The sequence below is a fragment of the Microcaecilia unicolor genome, chromosome 3 (assembly GCF_901765095.1).
Source record: "Microcaecilia unicolor chromosome 3, aMicUni1.1, whole genome shotgun sequence".
In the NCBI taxonomy this organism is placed as follows: Eukaryota; Metazoa; Chordata; class Amphibia; order Gymnophiona; family Siphonopidae; genus Microcaecilia; species Microcaecilia unicolor.
The window spans coordinates 397,176,627-397,191,844 of record NC_044033.1 but is presented as its reverse complement, the minus strand read 5'-3'; the positions used below and the strand labels follow the sequence as shown (position 1 = coordinate 397,191,844).

The following is a 15,218-nucleotide window of genomic DNA, read 5'->3' as shown; positions in this document are numbered from 1 at the left end:
CACCTTAAAAGAAATGAAGCAAATTGGTGAAGCAAGACTTCCCTTGGTAGAATCCATTCTGACTCTGTCCCATTAAACCATGTTTGTCTATGTGTTCTGTAATTTTATTCTTTATAAATAATTTCCACTATTTTTCCTAGCACTGACATCAGGCTTAACAGTATGTAATTTCTTGGGTCACCCCTGGAACCCTTTTTAAAAATTGGTGTCACATTGCCCATCCTCCAATCGTGAGGTACTATGGACAATTTTAACGACAGGTTAAATATTACTATCAGCAATTTCATGCTGAGGAGACAGGTGTGCATGGGAAGAGCCATACATGCTCATAACGTTACTCAGTTTTGAGATCTAGGAGAGTAGTTTTTTCTCAGCGCTGTCAAATGATGTCATCCACTTATGCCCCTGACTCAGTCCTGCTTATCAACTGAAAATGGCAAGATTATGCACTTAGTGTAGGCATGTTGTTGAGCATAGTTTGAATGAATTGTGGACAGAGGCACAATACTTCAGAAAAAAATATGGATGGTTACGCATGTAGAGAGGGTCATTCTATAACAGAGCATCTACTAAAGGCACTGTTCGTGGCAACTATTTCAAGCCTATTTAATAAAAAAAAGTGGACATCTACTTTTCTTTATAGAGTACTAGCGCAAGTGGCTGAAAATTTGCTTAAATGTAAGGCATGATCATTCACACTAGCCCTATAGCTGCTTTAAATGCCTTTGCCCAGGTGTGTGTTAGAAAGCAGGTTTAAATTATAGTATTCTATGTACTTACACACCTGTGTATCCCGCTCATGCTCCATCCAAAACCTGCAAATGCCATGCCCATTCACACTGGCAAAGTACACACCGTCAAGTCTTGGGCAGTGCATAGGCCAAATTACTGTTTACATATATACATTATAAAATATGTGTGTACATTTACACATGTTCTCAAGGAAGTAATGTACATGCCTTCAACCTAGGGACCATTTCTGCTGGATTTATGGTAGTGTTTTATGAAGACATATAGGCACCTTCCTGCCCAATTAACTTTAGAAATTGGTTATAAAATTACCCCGTATGCATTTTGCTTTGCCATGCATTGCACATATAAGTGGCAATTTTATAAGTGATAGTTCATGTCTACTTTCGCTTTCCAGAATTGCCACTTTTCAGTGTATGCCAGGTGCATCCACTTGTGCAGCTGGTACAGGCATAATTTGTGGTAGGCATGGAAGGGCATCACACTCCCCCCTCAAGTGTTGTGCCTGCTAATGCTGAACTGGTCCCTCAACCCCCACGACCAATATGATTGCCTTACCTTTGTCCCCGGCCCCTCCACACACACACACACATACATTTTTGACAGCTGGTTATAAAATTATCATCCCTGTATCTCTGTGCCTCTTTTTATGTGTATGCCCACAGGGAATTTTAGAAGAACCTACTAGAGTACATAAAATGCTTTTCTACACACTGAAATTTCTTATAAAATATCTGCATATAATAATAATAATTTTTCTTTCTTTTCTTCTTAGGATACCCTTAGCTCTACAGACAAAGACAGGCGTTTCATCATCTCTTTCTTCCTTTGTGATGACTCGATCAGTATCTATGAAGCACAGATCCGCAATTCTGGCATAATTGGTGGGAAGTTCCTGGAAAGAACAAGAATACCTAAACCAGGCTCTTCTATAGACAATCCCTCATACTATGGACCTTCTGACTTTACCATTGGTTCTGTAGTTGAAGGTAGGTTTATCAGAAGTTTACAAATGTCAATGTTGGTATACTATCCAAGGAAATAGTGGTTATGGTTGTTCTTCAGAACAAATAAAAATGATACTTTCTGGGCTGTAATAGCTGATTGGTACCCACAGACCCAGTACAATTCACTTCTGCATGTTGGTGGCTTAGTGCATTAATGCCTGCTGGGCCACTGCCTTGCCTCTTTCTGCCAGGCTACAGCTGTCCTTCATGCTGGGGACCAGGTCCACAGTGACTCATGCAATCCTGCATAGAGTAGGAAACTCCCCACCTGGTTTATTGCACAAGCAATCTACTTGAATCTACTGCCCTAGATAGTTACAGTACCTAGTTTATCTATGCTTTTTTTATTTTATTTTTGTTACATTTGTATCCCGCGCTTTCCCACTCATGGCATGCTCAATGCGGCTTACATGGGGCAATGGAGGGTTAAGTGACTTGCCCAGAGTCACAAGGAGCTGCCTGTGCGGGGAATTGAACTCAGTTCCTCAGTTCCCCAGGACCAAAGTCCACCACCCTAACCACTAGGCCACTCCTCCACTCTGTAGGTACATTGCACCAATAAGAATACTTATATGGTTGCATGAGCTCCATAGTACCCATGTAAGTGAATGTTAATGAAAAAGCGTAAGGGATTCCTACTGAAATAAACGCACAGAGTAAAGGCTAATGATTAATCTGCAATGAGCACAAATTGGATTTAATATTTTCACCCCTGAGGAAGTCAGTATTGTTGAGTGAAATGGGTGCCCTGTCGGGTACTTTAGATAAGTTCTCTACTTGTTGAATTAAAACCAAGGCATTTAAATTTAAGCGTGAGTTAGCATTATTCAAAGTGGTGAAAGTTATTTTGACATTTATTTCTGCACAATGATTATATGCATCACAAAAGAGAGTTATTTTTTTTAATGACCAATAAGGAACTGCTTATAGTAACTTAACATAGTAACATAGAGGGGCATAATCGAACGTCGCCGGCCAAATAGATCACCGGTGATCTATGTTGGTGGCGGCGCTACAGCTGGCTGGAACCGTATTATCGAAAAAGATGGCCGGCCATCTTTTTTTTCGATAATACGGTTTAGCCCGGCCAAATGCCGTGGAGTTCGCCGGGTTTGAGATGGCCGGGTTTGTTTTTCAGCGATAATGGAAAGTTATGTCGGCCATCTCAAACCCCGGCCAAATTCAAGGCATTTGGCCGTGGGAGGAGCCAGCATTTTTAGTACACTGGCCCCCCTGATATGCCAGGACACCAACCAGCCACCCTAGGGGTCACTGCAGTGGACTTCAGAAAAGCTCCCACGTGCATAGCTCCCTTACTTTGGGAGCTGAGCCCCCCAAACCCACTACCCACAAATGTACTGCACCCACTAAAATTGCTCCAGGGACCTGCATACAGCCTCTAGGACTTATTGCTGCTGTATAACTTTGGCACACCAGTTCACACCTGAAGACTAATCTCTCTGAAAAAGTCCTTTCTTGAAATAAGCACGTTTACTCACAGTTAACTGCAGATCAGAGGTTGTGCCGCACTGGCAAAGAGTCCCCTAGTACTAAGATTAGCAGTAGGTCAGAGCTGGCACAATGGTGTACAATGCCCTCTTTCAGCACCATTCAAGGTAAGAACTACGTTCTCTAACGTGGGTAACACAGGAAAGGGAACTAAAACTGGCTTACAAAAATGGCCACTTCTGCATGGACTCCAACAGGAAACAAAACAGGGCACACTCTGACCCAGTAAGCAGGGGGAAAAGCACCATGGGAGTAGAGCCCAGTACCCTACACCCACCACAATGCATTGCTAATGTGACTCTGCAGGGCACCTAACAGAAAAGATGTCACACTCACCCGAGAGCCACATCGCAACAAGGGAAAGGCTGTCGGAGGATACAACACATTCTGCTGTCATGGAGGTGGGTACGGCATTTGAGGCTGGCATACAGGCTTGCAAAAAAGGTTTTTAGTTTTATTTTTTTAGTATGGAAGGGGGTTGGTGACCACTGGGGGAGAATGGGGAGGTCATCCCCCATTCCCTCCAGTGGTCATCTGGTTAGTTGGGGCACCTTTTTGAGGCTTGGTCATGAAAATAAAAGGACCGAGTAAAGCTGGCGAAATACTGCTTAACGCTGCTTTTTTTTTTTCATTATCGGCGAAAGCCGGCCATCTGGTAGCCATGCCCATGCCCGCCCATGTCCCGCCTTCGTTAATCTACCGACACGCCCCCTTGAACTTTCGCCGGTGAAGCAACGTGAAAGCGGCGATCCTGTCAAAAATGCCGCTTTCGATTATACCAATTTCGCCACTTTTAAGAAATCGCCGGTCATCTCACGATTTGTGTCGGAAGATGGCCGGCGATCACTTTCGATTATAAGCTGGATAATAACATAGTAGATGACGGCAGAAAAAGACCACATTTCATTTTTGATTGCAGTTACTGAGGTCTTTTTTTTTCTTTCAAGTAAATTGTGTGGGCTTTAATCCATTTCACTATATTTGCAACACAGTGGTTGCATAATCCCCCGAATTCTATAAATGTCAGTTAGGTGCCAACAATCAATTGAGTTATGTACGTATTTGTCCTGTAACATGGGCGCCTAAATTTCATAGCGTACAACAAGGGGGTGTGGCATGGGCGTTCCTAGAAATTAGGTGCCATGTTATAGAATACTTTGATTTCAGTTGGGCACAAAGATTTGCACCAGGTTTCAGCAGGCGTAAGTCCTCATGCCCAAAGTTGAGCTGTAAGCGCTATTCTATAAAGGTTGCTTAGTACCAAGCGACCTTTATAGAATTGGCACTTCGCACGGATCTTAACAGCCACCTAACTGTGGGTGCCATTTACTGAATCCGGCCCAATGTGTATAAATTTTGGCCACATTACAAGGAACACTTCAGGGGCATGTTAAAGATATCTCTTTATTGGCAAGCAGTATGAATCAGACATAAAAGTGAATGACATCATCTGACAGGGTCGTACTGTACAAAAACCTAAAGGATTTTACTTAAACCTATTTGGTATTTCTTGCTCTGTCACTGCTATACAGTGTGCCCTGCGTTCTTTGTTATCCATGGATCTAGTTAGATGTATTTTTCCTTGTCCTTTCAATTTGGACCTCCTCAGCAAATTTTCTCCTTTTTTGAAGTTTTCCTATTCTCCGAGGACAAGCAGGCCTATAATTCTCACGTGGGTAACACGACTCACGTTGCTGAGTCCAGAGCTTATAACAAGCTAAAAAGAACTTTGTGGAGCGAGAGACTCGCTGCACTGTGCATGTGCTAGTGCTTTTCCGCCCTCCGCGAGAGCATGGTACCCACAGTTCTTTTTTTACCGGGGTCGGGAGTTGTCGTCATTTTCTTCTGCTCTTCACAGCCCAATTCAGAAAAGCTTTTTCATTGCTTTTCGGTGTTTTTGCGCTGTGGTTTTCATATTCCCATGTTCAGGTTCCCCCTTTTTCTCTTCCCTTATATTGGAATTTCTTTTTTTCTTGTTTTTAAGTTTCCTTTCTTTTCCATGTCCCTGGGCTGCATTTAGGCCTTGACTGGTCGTATTCTCCCTTTATTTTTTCTATGGTGCTTTGCCCCTTTTTCAGCACCATCAAGTTGTTTGATTTGGCTACCAAAGTATTTACTTCCATGTCCAGGAAGGTTCCCAATGGCTTTAAGCGCTGTTCCCAGTGCAGTAGGACCATCTCTGGTATGGACACCAACTTCATGGTGTCTTCAGTGTTTGGGGCCTGATCATAGCCCTTCCAACTGTGCCCTGTATCTTTGTATGAAGAAACTGACACAGTTGGCCAGAGAGGCTCAATGTGAGAAGATTTTTGGAGCCTGGTCCAAATCCTCGACATCAGCATCAGCATTGTGAGCATCAGTCCATATGGCTGCTAGACTTATAAACACTGGGAGCAGTTGTGCATCGAGTGGGTATCCACCTACCTCTGCGCCAACTACTATGTAGAACCCCTGGGACTGACTTGCATCAGACCCAATCCCAAGGCGATGGGAGGATTTGGCTGGCTTTGGGCAAAGGCCAAGAAGCATCAACATCAATCCCCTACGACACATGGTGCAAGGAGCTCTGGGGTGCCAAGGGATTCAGCACTCGAGAAGCTTTGACGCCGGGAGGACTGCCCCCCCCCCTCCATTCAAGAGTTGCTGATGTGGCGGTCTCCCTGCAACCAGGACCAGCCTCCCATCTCAACCCCAGCAGTTCTGCAGACTGTGGCTGAGCCTATGCCCCAACCTTTCCTGGTGTCAGCCCATGATGATTGCTCCCTGAGCTACTGGCTGGCTGGCTTTATCCAACAGAGTGTGTTGGCATCAAGATGCTTGTGCCTGCCATGCCTCTGGTTGCAGCCCTGCTTGGCCCTCAGCCTGCGGTAAGTCCTCTGATGCCGGTGTCGCATGTGACCCCAACATTGGCTGCCGCCCAGGTCAGCACTTCCTTATGTCGGTGGAAGAAGCTTCGCCGGAATCAATGTGGGAACCGACTCCTCGATGCCCCTCTCAGGGACATGGCTCCTCTAGGTTGAGGGAGGCTCAGTCTTGGCCCTCCCATGAGGAGTTCCTGGCTGACACCAATGAGGAGTGCTCATGGGAGTCAGATAAGGACCCATGGTACTTCTCGGAGGAGGATTCCTATAGTATACCATCTGATCCCTCCCCTCCACAGGCAAGGCGTAAGTCTCCACCTGAGAGCCTTTCTTTCTCTCTTTTGGTTTTTTTTTAAATTTTTTATTTATAACCATTTAAATTTTTACAAACGATAAAACAACTTGCTGGAAATACAGAGAAAGTAATATGTAGGAATTATTTCAGTCAGGTAATTCTATTCTCTTCCTTAGACCACTAAATAGGGAGAGTGAAACAAGAAAAGGAGATTGATTAAACAGTAAACAGAAAAAAAAACCGTGGTATTAACCTGATTATCTCCAGATATTACTCATCTAATTCATTATTCCACATTGATCATCTGGTTGGCTTCTTCAAGGCCAATACGGTGTATAGTCAAATCATTTCATTGAAAAACATACTTATTGTCCAATATTAGTTAGAAATAATACATCTGATTACATTCTTTCTCTTTTAAAAACCAGAAATTATTTAACAATACATATACTTAAGTCTCTAATTCAAATCCCACTGATTAAAGTAATCCCATTTTTCACAGGCTTCACTCCTTTTAAAGTAATAATTTGAGGAAATATTTCTGAGGAAAACTTTAGGAGTCATACCCGGAACTCTGGGAATAAACAATAATCTCAATATTAATCGTCTATAATAATATTCATTTTATTATTCAAAGTTTCTGGTCTATTATCATTTTCAAAATTATAACCACTTCTTGCTCGTGTAGAATCATTTGTTATATCAATTTTTCACTCTCAAGGGGTTCAGTTGAATTGTCCATGTAACTCTCTAATAAAATTATATCTGAAACAAAATTATTTTCTGCCACCGTTAGGTCCCGAAGCGCCTTCCAGATGGTATTCAATGTAACCTCCACAGGAGCCAAAAACTCCAAGTTGATTTCTCATAGGTGTTTAGGAGTGGTTCCGCCGATTGGGGTTCTGCTGTAAACGTCCTCCGTCTCAGCATATACCTCTAACTCACTCCTCCACTCCTTTGGACATGGTGATTGAATAATTCGGGAGCGATGGAGTTGTTTTTTCCAGGTCCAAGAGCGTTGACGCTCCTTCGCCGGCGCTAATCAAAGGACTCGCCAACCCTTTCATCTGTGGGCAGTTCGTCGCGCAGCGGTCCCGCACTTGCTGCTCAGGGGATAAAACGCCATCGGCGGCTGACCACCAGTTGTCCCCTTCCCCTCAGTTAAGGTAACTGCAATTGCAGAGAGGAAATTTACATAAAGAAGACGAAACTTCAGAGGGCAGTTGGGCCGTTGGGCATACGAACTTCAGGTCACCATCTTACCAATCTCCCAGTTTGGGACACTCTTTGTCTGGTTTCTCCTCAGAGGCCTGTCTGATAGAGGGCTATGCTGAAGGGCTACCTATAAGTCATTGAAACACACAAGACCCTCCACTTCTACAAGGTGGTGTCCCTTCGGAGGGGCTTTTCCTCTTTTAAGGAAATGGAGGCTGCCATTCCATTTCCTTTGGAGGTGGAGTACAAGCCCAGGGCCAAGATGCTCGAGATCCTGGACTACGAGTCTCCTCCTACAGAGGCTGTGATGATCACGCTTCATGAGATCTTACAGGATGTTCTCGTGCAGAATTGGGATTCCCCTGTGTCTGTCTCAGTACTTCCCCCAAAAATTGACCATGGACCAGATTCAGAGTACTCCTGGGTTTGATAGGTCTTAGTTGCCTTATCATTCCCTGGTGGTTGAATCTGCCCTCAAAAGGGCCAAGAGTTCTAGAGACTATGCTTTGGCGCCCCCAGGTAGGGAAGCTAGAACCTTAGACTCTTGGGCGTGAAATGTTTTAGGCCTCTATGGTTGTCTTTCGTATTCAATCTTACCAGCGCTTCACGAGCATGTACTTGTAGGACTCGGTGTACAAGATGCTAAATTTGGCAGACACTCTCCCTCTGGTGCAGGCTGAATCACTTTGCCAGTTGTTCAAGCAGCAGAAGGTGTGTTGTAAGTTATTGGCCAGGGGTGCCTACGACACTTTTGATGTGGCTTCCAGGATCTGTGCCTAAAGTATAGCGATGTGCAGATTCTCATTACTGTGTGTCTCTGACTTGGAACTGGCAGTTCAGCAGAGGTTGATGAATGCCCTGTGCCGGAGAGAAGGTTGAGGAGGTCGCTGACCAAATCAAGTAACATATTGATACCATCCATTCTGTCTCCCGCCAGGCATCTTCTGCATCTACCTCCACCTCTCAGAAGTATTTTGGCAAGTCAAGGAAAGGTGCCTACTACTCTCAGAGGCGTAGATACGCTTCCACCTCTCACCCACCTCAACAGGCTGAACCCTAACACACTCATTCACATCAACAGCATGCGCCTAAAGCCCCAGTAGCTCCCCAGTCGAAGCAAGGGGTGCGCTTTAGACTGTCTCCAACAGAGCATAGCCGCAGTAAAAGTAACCGTACTGGATGATTTGCCGGTCTGGGGGGAGGCTGTTTTTTTTTTCATGAAAGGTGGTCCCTTGTAAACTCCGAACAGTGGGTTCTTCAAGTAGTCTGTCTCAGTTATGCCCTGCATTGACGTCAAAGACCACCAAATTGCCCACCAAGGTCTTATTTATTAAGCTCTCAGCATAAGCAAGTGCTTGCAGAGGAACTCTCAGCCCTTCTGAAGCCCATGCGGTCAAGCCTGTTCCAGGGGAGGAAGGGTGGGGATTCTATTCCAGGTACTTCCTTCTGCAAAAGAAGACAGGGGGGGATTCGTCCCATCCTAGACCTAAGGATCCTGAACAAATTTCTAGTCAAAAGTTCAGGGTGGTTTCCTTGGCCACCCTTCTCCCTTTGATTCAGGAAAACGATTGACTATGCTCTCTGGACTTGAAGGATGCTATGATCGTGTTAGGTGAATACAATCTATATGGTACTATAAGGTGTGGGATCTGTAGAGGAGTTTCCTATGATGTTTTTGTGACTGTTAGGGGACCTGTAGAAGTAGTGGTTGTATAACAAAGTGCATTGATTTTAGAAATGCCCACAACCCACCCATTCCACATCCACTTTTCAACTATGTGACTTAGAATTTACGCGCATCACATTACAGAATACGCCTAGCAAGTTGTGCACGTAAATTCTAATTAATGCCAATTAGTGTCAGTAATTGCTCATTAAGTAGCAACTATCAGCACTGATTGGTTTGTTAAATAATTAAATTGCATGCACAAATCCAGAATCCAAATGGATTTGCACGCTCAATTTCAGTAACGCTATTAGAATCCGGGAGTATATGAGTTTTCAATGAGTTGTAAAAACTTTGTTATTGCAGCATCTCTTTTAATGGTTGCACCATCTGTACATTTTCATGATCATGTTTATACTTTCTATGTTTGACTAATTTTTTTATGTTGTATGATTTTGATGAAATTTTTTTGTTGTTCTTAGAACTTGGTAGTCAAGCGGAATACAAATGCTATTATTAAATTAAATTAGGTCTTAACTTCCAAACTAGTTGGTGAACATCCAATACCGGTGTCATATATAGTGAAGTCAGAGTAACAATAGTTTTAAAAACAAGGACCAACAGTTTGAACCTTATCTTATAATTAACAGGACAATGATGAAGGGAAGAAGGGCTTCAGAGTTATTAGAAACTGGGCAGCATTTTGGGGGAAGAAGACTTTATCCCCCAAAATGGGCTCCATCATTAACTAGGGCAGAGCTAGACTGCTGGCACTAACATTTAAAAAGGAGATAGAGCACCTTTTAAATTAGCTAAAAATCAGTCTGACCATGTACTCAGAAGTACATGGTCAGACTGATGTACCTTCAAAAGATACTGACAAAATGGAATATCCCAGTAAAAGAGTTGTTAGGAAGACTGAAGTAGCTGAGGTGCATTTATTAAAAAGCAGATGGATATAAGTGATTCCAATTTACTCTCTCAACTGCTAGACAGGTGTGAATACAAATTGAAAACATAGTTTTGAATTGTCTGTATAGAAATGTCAGAACTCTGAAAATTAATATTGAACAGTTAGAATGTGTGGCACTAAATGAAAGTATAGACATAATAGGCATCTTGAAGACCTGGTGGAAGGATGCTGTAATAACAAGGTACAAATTGTATCAAAATGATAAGGCAAATCAAATTGGTGAGGTAGTGCTAATTGTAAAAAATGGCCTAGAGCAAGGGTGTTAGACGTATGGATTGTGGGATATTTCCAGCCCACGAGGATCTTTTATCTAGCTCAAACTGCAACTTAAAAGATGTTGGAGGAGGAGCTGTTCTCCATAGTTTTCCCATAGGCTGCATGTCCAGCAGTGGGGGGAGTATTTCTTACACCCAACATCTACCACAGCTTTTACCTCAGCACTATGGAAGAGTTTCCCTGGTGAGTTGTTGCAGGAGAAAAGAGGCAGGAACCGGACAGCCAGTGGGACAGAACTTCACAATTGCTAGTTTATACAGAGCAGTTTCATCCATGGTGTTTAGATAACCATAATTTAAGATGTAATCTTTTAGCGATGGACTGTGATCTGTGAGTCAGATCTTCTATGCTTTTGTTCTTGATTGTAGTACCCCTGATGCAGGTATTTGTTGAAGCATGGCTGCATCAGGTCTTTGTCTAATAAAGCGTCTTGAAAGCCATACTGGTGCCTTCCTGTTTTTCATCACCGATTTGGATATTCTGGTTTCTTCTAACCAGGCCTTTTCCCATTCACCTTTGGTCTTTTGTCTCTTTTTAAAAATTGTTGTTTGTTTTTTGTTTTTTTTGTGGACTTGAGTATGACATAACATCGCTAACTAATTTTTGACCTTTTCCCCAGTCTATGGAAATAGGTTCATCCTCACAGATGCTGATGAGTATGTTATGAATTATCTCAAAAAACATAAAGACGAATTTCCAGCAGCAGTACTGAATTCATTCCAGAATCATTTTAAGCTTCCTCCACCAGAAATACAGGAACTGGTCAGGTAAGTTTACAGAAGTAACATGATACCTTAGTAAGTACTTATTTATTTAATCTGCTCAGTTGCCCACACCTGGTGTCACTGCAGATGCTGTTTGATTTATGGTCATCTCCCTCCCTTGCCCCTACTACTGCCTTATATAGTAACATAGTAGATGATGACAGATAAAGACCTCAACAGTCCATCCAGTTTGCCCAACAGTCAGATTCATCATCAATTCATGGTAAAACCAATAATGAATGTGATACAACAAAATACAAGATACAATCAATGCTTATATGCCGCATAAAGCAGTAAATCGATTAATGCAGCTCACAATCATGTAAAGAAAACAGGGACAATCTCCCATGAATTATAATTATATAGAACCAACACCTCTTATAAAGAAATTCACAAGAAAAGCCAGGTTTTGAGATGTTTTCTAAACAAATAGATTGATGACAAACATTTGAAGGAAGCATCGTGAACAAATGCTTCATATCCACCTGTTCCACTCCACTCAATATTTTATATACCTCTATCATGTCTCCCCTCAGCTGTCTCTTCTCCAAGCTGAAAAGCCCTAGCCTCCTTAGTCTTTCTTCATAGGGAAGTCATCCCATTCCCACTATCATTTTACTCGCCCTTCGCTGCACCTTTTCCAATGCTACTATATCTTTCTTGAGATGCGGCAACCAGAATTGAACACAGTACTCAAGGTGCGGTCACACCATGGAGCGATACAACGGCATTATAACATCCTAACACCTGTTTTCCATACCTTTCCTAATAATACCCAACATTCTATTCACTTTCCTAGCCACAGTAGCACACTGACCAGAAGGTTTCAGTGTATTATCGACGACACCCAGATCCCTTTCTTGGTCCGTAACTCCTAACGTGGAACCTTGCATGACGTAGCTATAATTTGGGTTCTTTTTTCCCACATGCATCACCTTGCACTTGCTCACATTAAACGTCATCTGCCATTTAGCCGTCCAGTCTCCCAGTCTCGTAAGGTCCTTCTGTAATTTTTCACAATCCTGTTGCGAGTTAACGACTTTGAATAACTTTGTGTCATCAGCAAATTTAATTACCTCGCTAGTTACTCCCATCTCTAAATCATTTATAAATATATTAAAAAGTAGCGGTCCTAGCACAGACCCCTGAGGAACCCCACTAACTACCCTTCTCCATTGTGAATACTGACCATTTAACCCCACTCTCTGTTTCCTATCCTTCAACCAGTTTTTAATCCATAATAGGACATTTCCTCCTATCCCATGACCCTCCAATTTCCTCTGTAGCCTTTCATGAGGTACCTTGTCAAACGCCTTTTGAAAATCCAGATACACAATATCAAGCAGCTCCCCTTTGTCCACATGTTTGTTTACTCCTTCAAAGAATTGAAGTAAATTGGTCAGGCAAGATTTCCCCACACTAAAGCCGTGCTGACTTGGTCTCAGTAATCCATGTCCTTGGATGTGCTCTGTAATTTTGTTTTTGATAATAGTCTCTACCATTTTCCCCGGCACCGACGTCAGACTCACCGGTCTATAATTTCCGGGATCTCCCCTGGAACCTTTTTTAAAAATTGGTGTTACATTAGCCACCCTCCAATCTTCCGGTACCACGCTCGATTTTAAGGATAAATTACATATCACTAACAGTAGCTCCGCAAGCTCATTTTTCAGTTCTATCAGTACTCTAGGATGAATACCATCCGGTCCAGGAGATTTGCTACTCTTCAGTTTGCTGAACTGCCCCATTACCTCCTCCAGGTTTACCGTGAAGTCAGTAAGTTTCTCCGACTCATCCGCTTGAAATACCATTTCCGACACTGGTATCCCACCCAAATCTTCCTCGGTGAAGACCGAAGCAAAGAATTCATTCAATCTCTCCGCTACGTCTTTATCTTCCTTGATCGCCCCTTTTATCCCTCGTTCATCCAGCGGCCCAACCGATTCTTTTGCCAGCTTTGTGCTTTTAATATACCAAAAAACATTTTTGCTATTTTTTTTGCCTCTAATGCTATCTTTTTTTCGTAATCCCTCTTAGCCTTCTTTATCTGCGCCTTGCATTTGCTTTGGCACTCCTTATGCTGCTTCTTGTTATTTTCAGACGGTTCCTTCTTCCATTTTCTGAAGGCGTTTCTTTTAGCCCTAATAGCTTCCTTCACCTCACTTTTCAACCACTCCGGCTGTCTTTTGGACTTCCATCTTTCTTTTCTAATTCGCGGAATATGTTTAGCCTGGGCCTCCACTAAACCTGAAATCCCTATGCTATATAGCCTCTGGAGAAGAAGTTAGTGATCCCCTAGATCAAACGCTGCCAAAACATTGAATGAGAAGAACAATGCAACCTTACCTGAACAAAGGGCAGCATGGACTGCCGGTATTCAACCCTAATAATGCAGTTTCAGTACTATGGACATGATGGAATCTTGTTTGGTTGAAATGTAAGACAGAGTTCTGACCTATGAAAGCAGTCAATTGATCCACCACTAACCTTTCTGCAATCTTTGATATAAATGGAAGGTGTGCAATGGGCCTATAATTTGAAACAATATCTTTCCCAACTCGAAGATCCTTTAGCTGACATCTAATGACTGCCATCTTCCTGGCAGCAGGCACCAAACCCTGCATAAAGCTAGCTTGAATCATTTGAAAATTAGATGGAAGAAAACGTGCACTACACCTTTTCACCACTGAAGAGGAAAAAGGATCATGGTGGGGGGGGGGGGGGGTCACCCAAACCACTGATAAAGCCCAAACCACTGATAAAGCCTGTGCAACATCAGAAGATGAGAAATCTGAAAACGCAGAAAATGAGGCATCCAAAGGGACCCCAGAATCTTGCAAGTGGAGGTCTAACAAGGTAAAAGGTAAGAAGAGGGCACGGGAGCCAGGGAAGATTACTGATTCAAGGCTTGATGCAATATTGCTATCTTCCCTGAGAATCAGCTAGAGAATGCATAGACACCAGACCCTCAAGTCGGGCTAGGTACTTCAGGTGAAGTTAGGTCTTTAACAATCATATACAATCTCCTAAAATTAGGCATGCATGCAATAAGATTGGAGTAATAATGCCTTCTAGCCAGACAGAAAAGAAGGAAGAACTTTCTTCTTAAGCCAGTGGTTCTCCAGTTAGGCGCTCTTTTTTTTCTGAAATATCCCTGCAAATGTGTTATTAAATGGAACTCAGTGAAGTATGTGTTTGTTTGTTATTTTGTGAACCATCATAACTTTCTGCCTTTCTAAGTAGCAAGAGACCGATTGCCAGCTCTCCAATTAGAGCAGATGTTCATACTGCTGCACTTGTTGCTCACCCACTGATGAAAATTTGCTCCATTTCACATCCATCACATCATCCATCTCTTCCATACTGACACATTTTGGAAAGCTAGCAACAATATCTGCCACTTTGTTCTCAAAGAACAGCTTATGTTGTTTGGTGAAAAAGGGACACATCTCTCTGAGAAGGTACAGGTGCTGTCAAAGTATGCACAACCTGAAATAATTGGGGGGGGGGGCAATTTAAAGCAGCAACAACATACTGTTTATAATAAACCTCATGCTCATTTTTCATTACAGTCAAATACTCTAACAATTTCATTAGATAAGTATCTTTTACATCACAATCTTGTGTTCTATGCCATTCTTTCTCTACTTGCCTCAACTCCCTACGAACTTGCTTCAAACCCTCCAAAAGCCATGGAACCAAACTGCCACCATGCTTAGCAGAGAAAAATTTCCATGGGGTGACTACATGTAAATCATCTGTCAACGTTGTATTCCTTGAGAATCAACTGAAGGTCATTTCAACCTAACTAGTCATTTCAATAACTAGTGATGTTAACTTAGAATTTTCTAGCAGCATCCTACCATGCATGTTCTAATGCCTTTCAAGTAAAAAGGGATAGC

The 15,218-nt window shown here is 42.7% G+C and overlaps 1 protein-coding gene across 2 annotated transcripts in view; it reads left to right on the top strand.

Moving 5' to 3' along the window:
• The window catches only part of EFHC1 (EF-hand domain containing 1), a 123,710-nt gene that overhangs the window by 86,892 nt on the left and 21,600 nt on the right, over window positions 1–15,218 (top strand). For both annotated transcript variants that reach the window (XM_030198728.1, XM_030198729.1), the window contains exons 8-9: window positions 1,526–1,739; window positions 11,172–11,319. In XM_030198728.1, coding sequence (XP_030054588.1) covers window positions 1,526–1,739; window positions 11,172–11,319 — 362 coding nt within the window. The remainder of the gene's footprint in view (window positions 1–1,525; window positions 1,740–11,171; window positions 11,320–15,218) is intronic.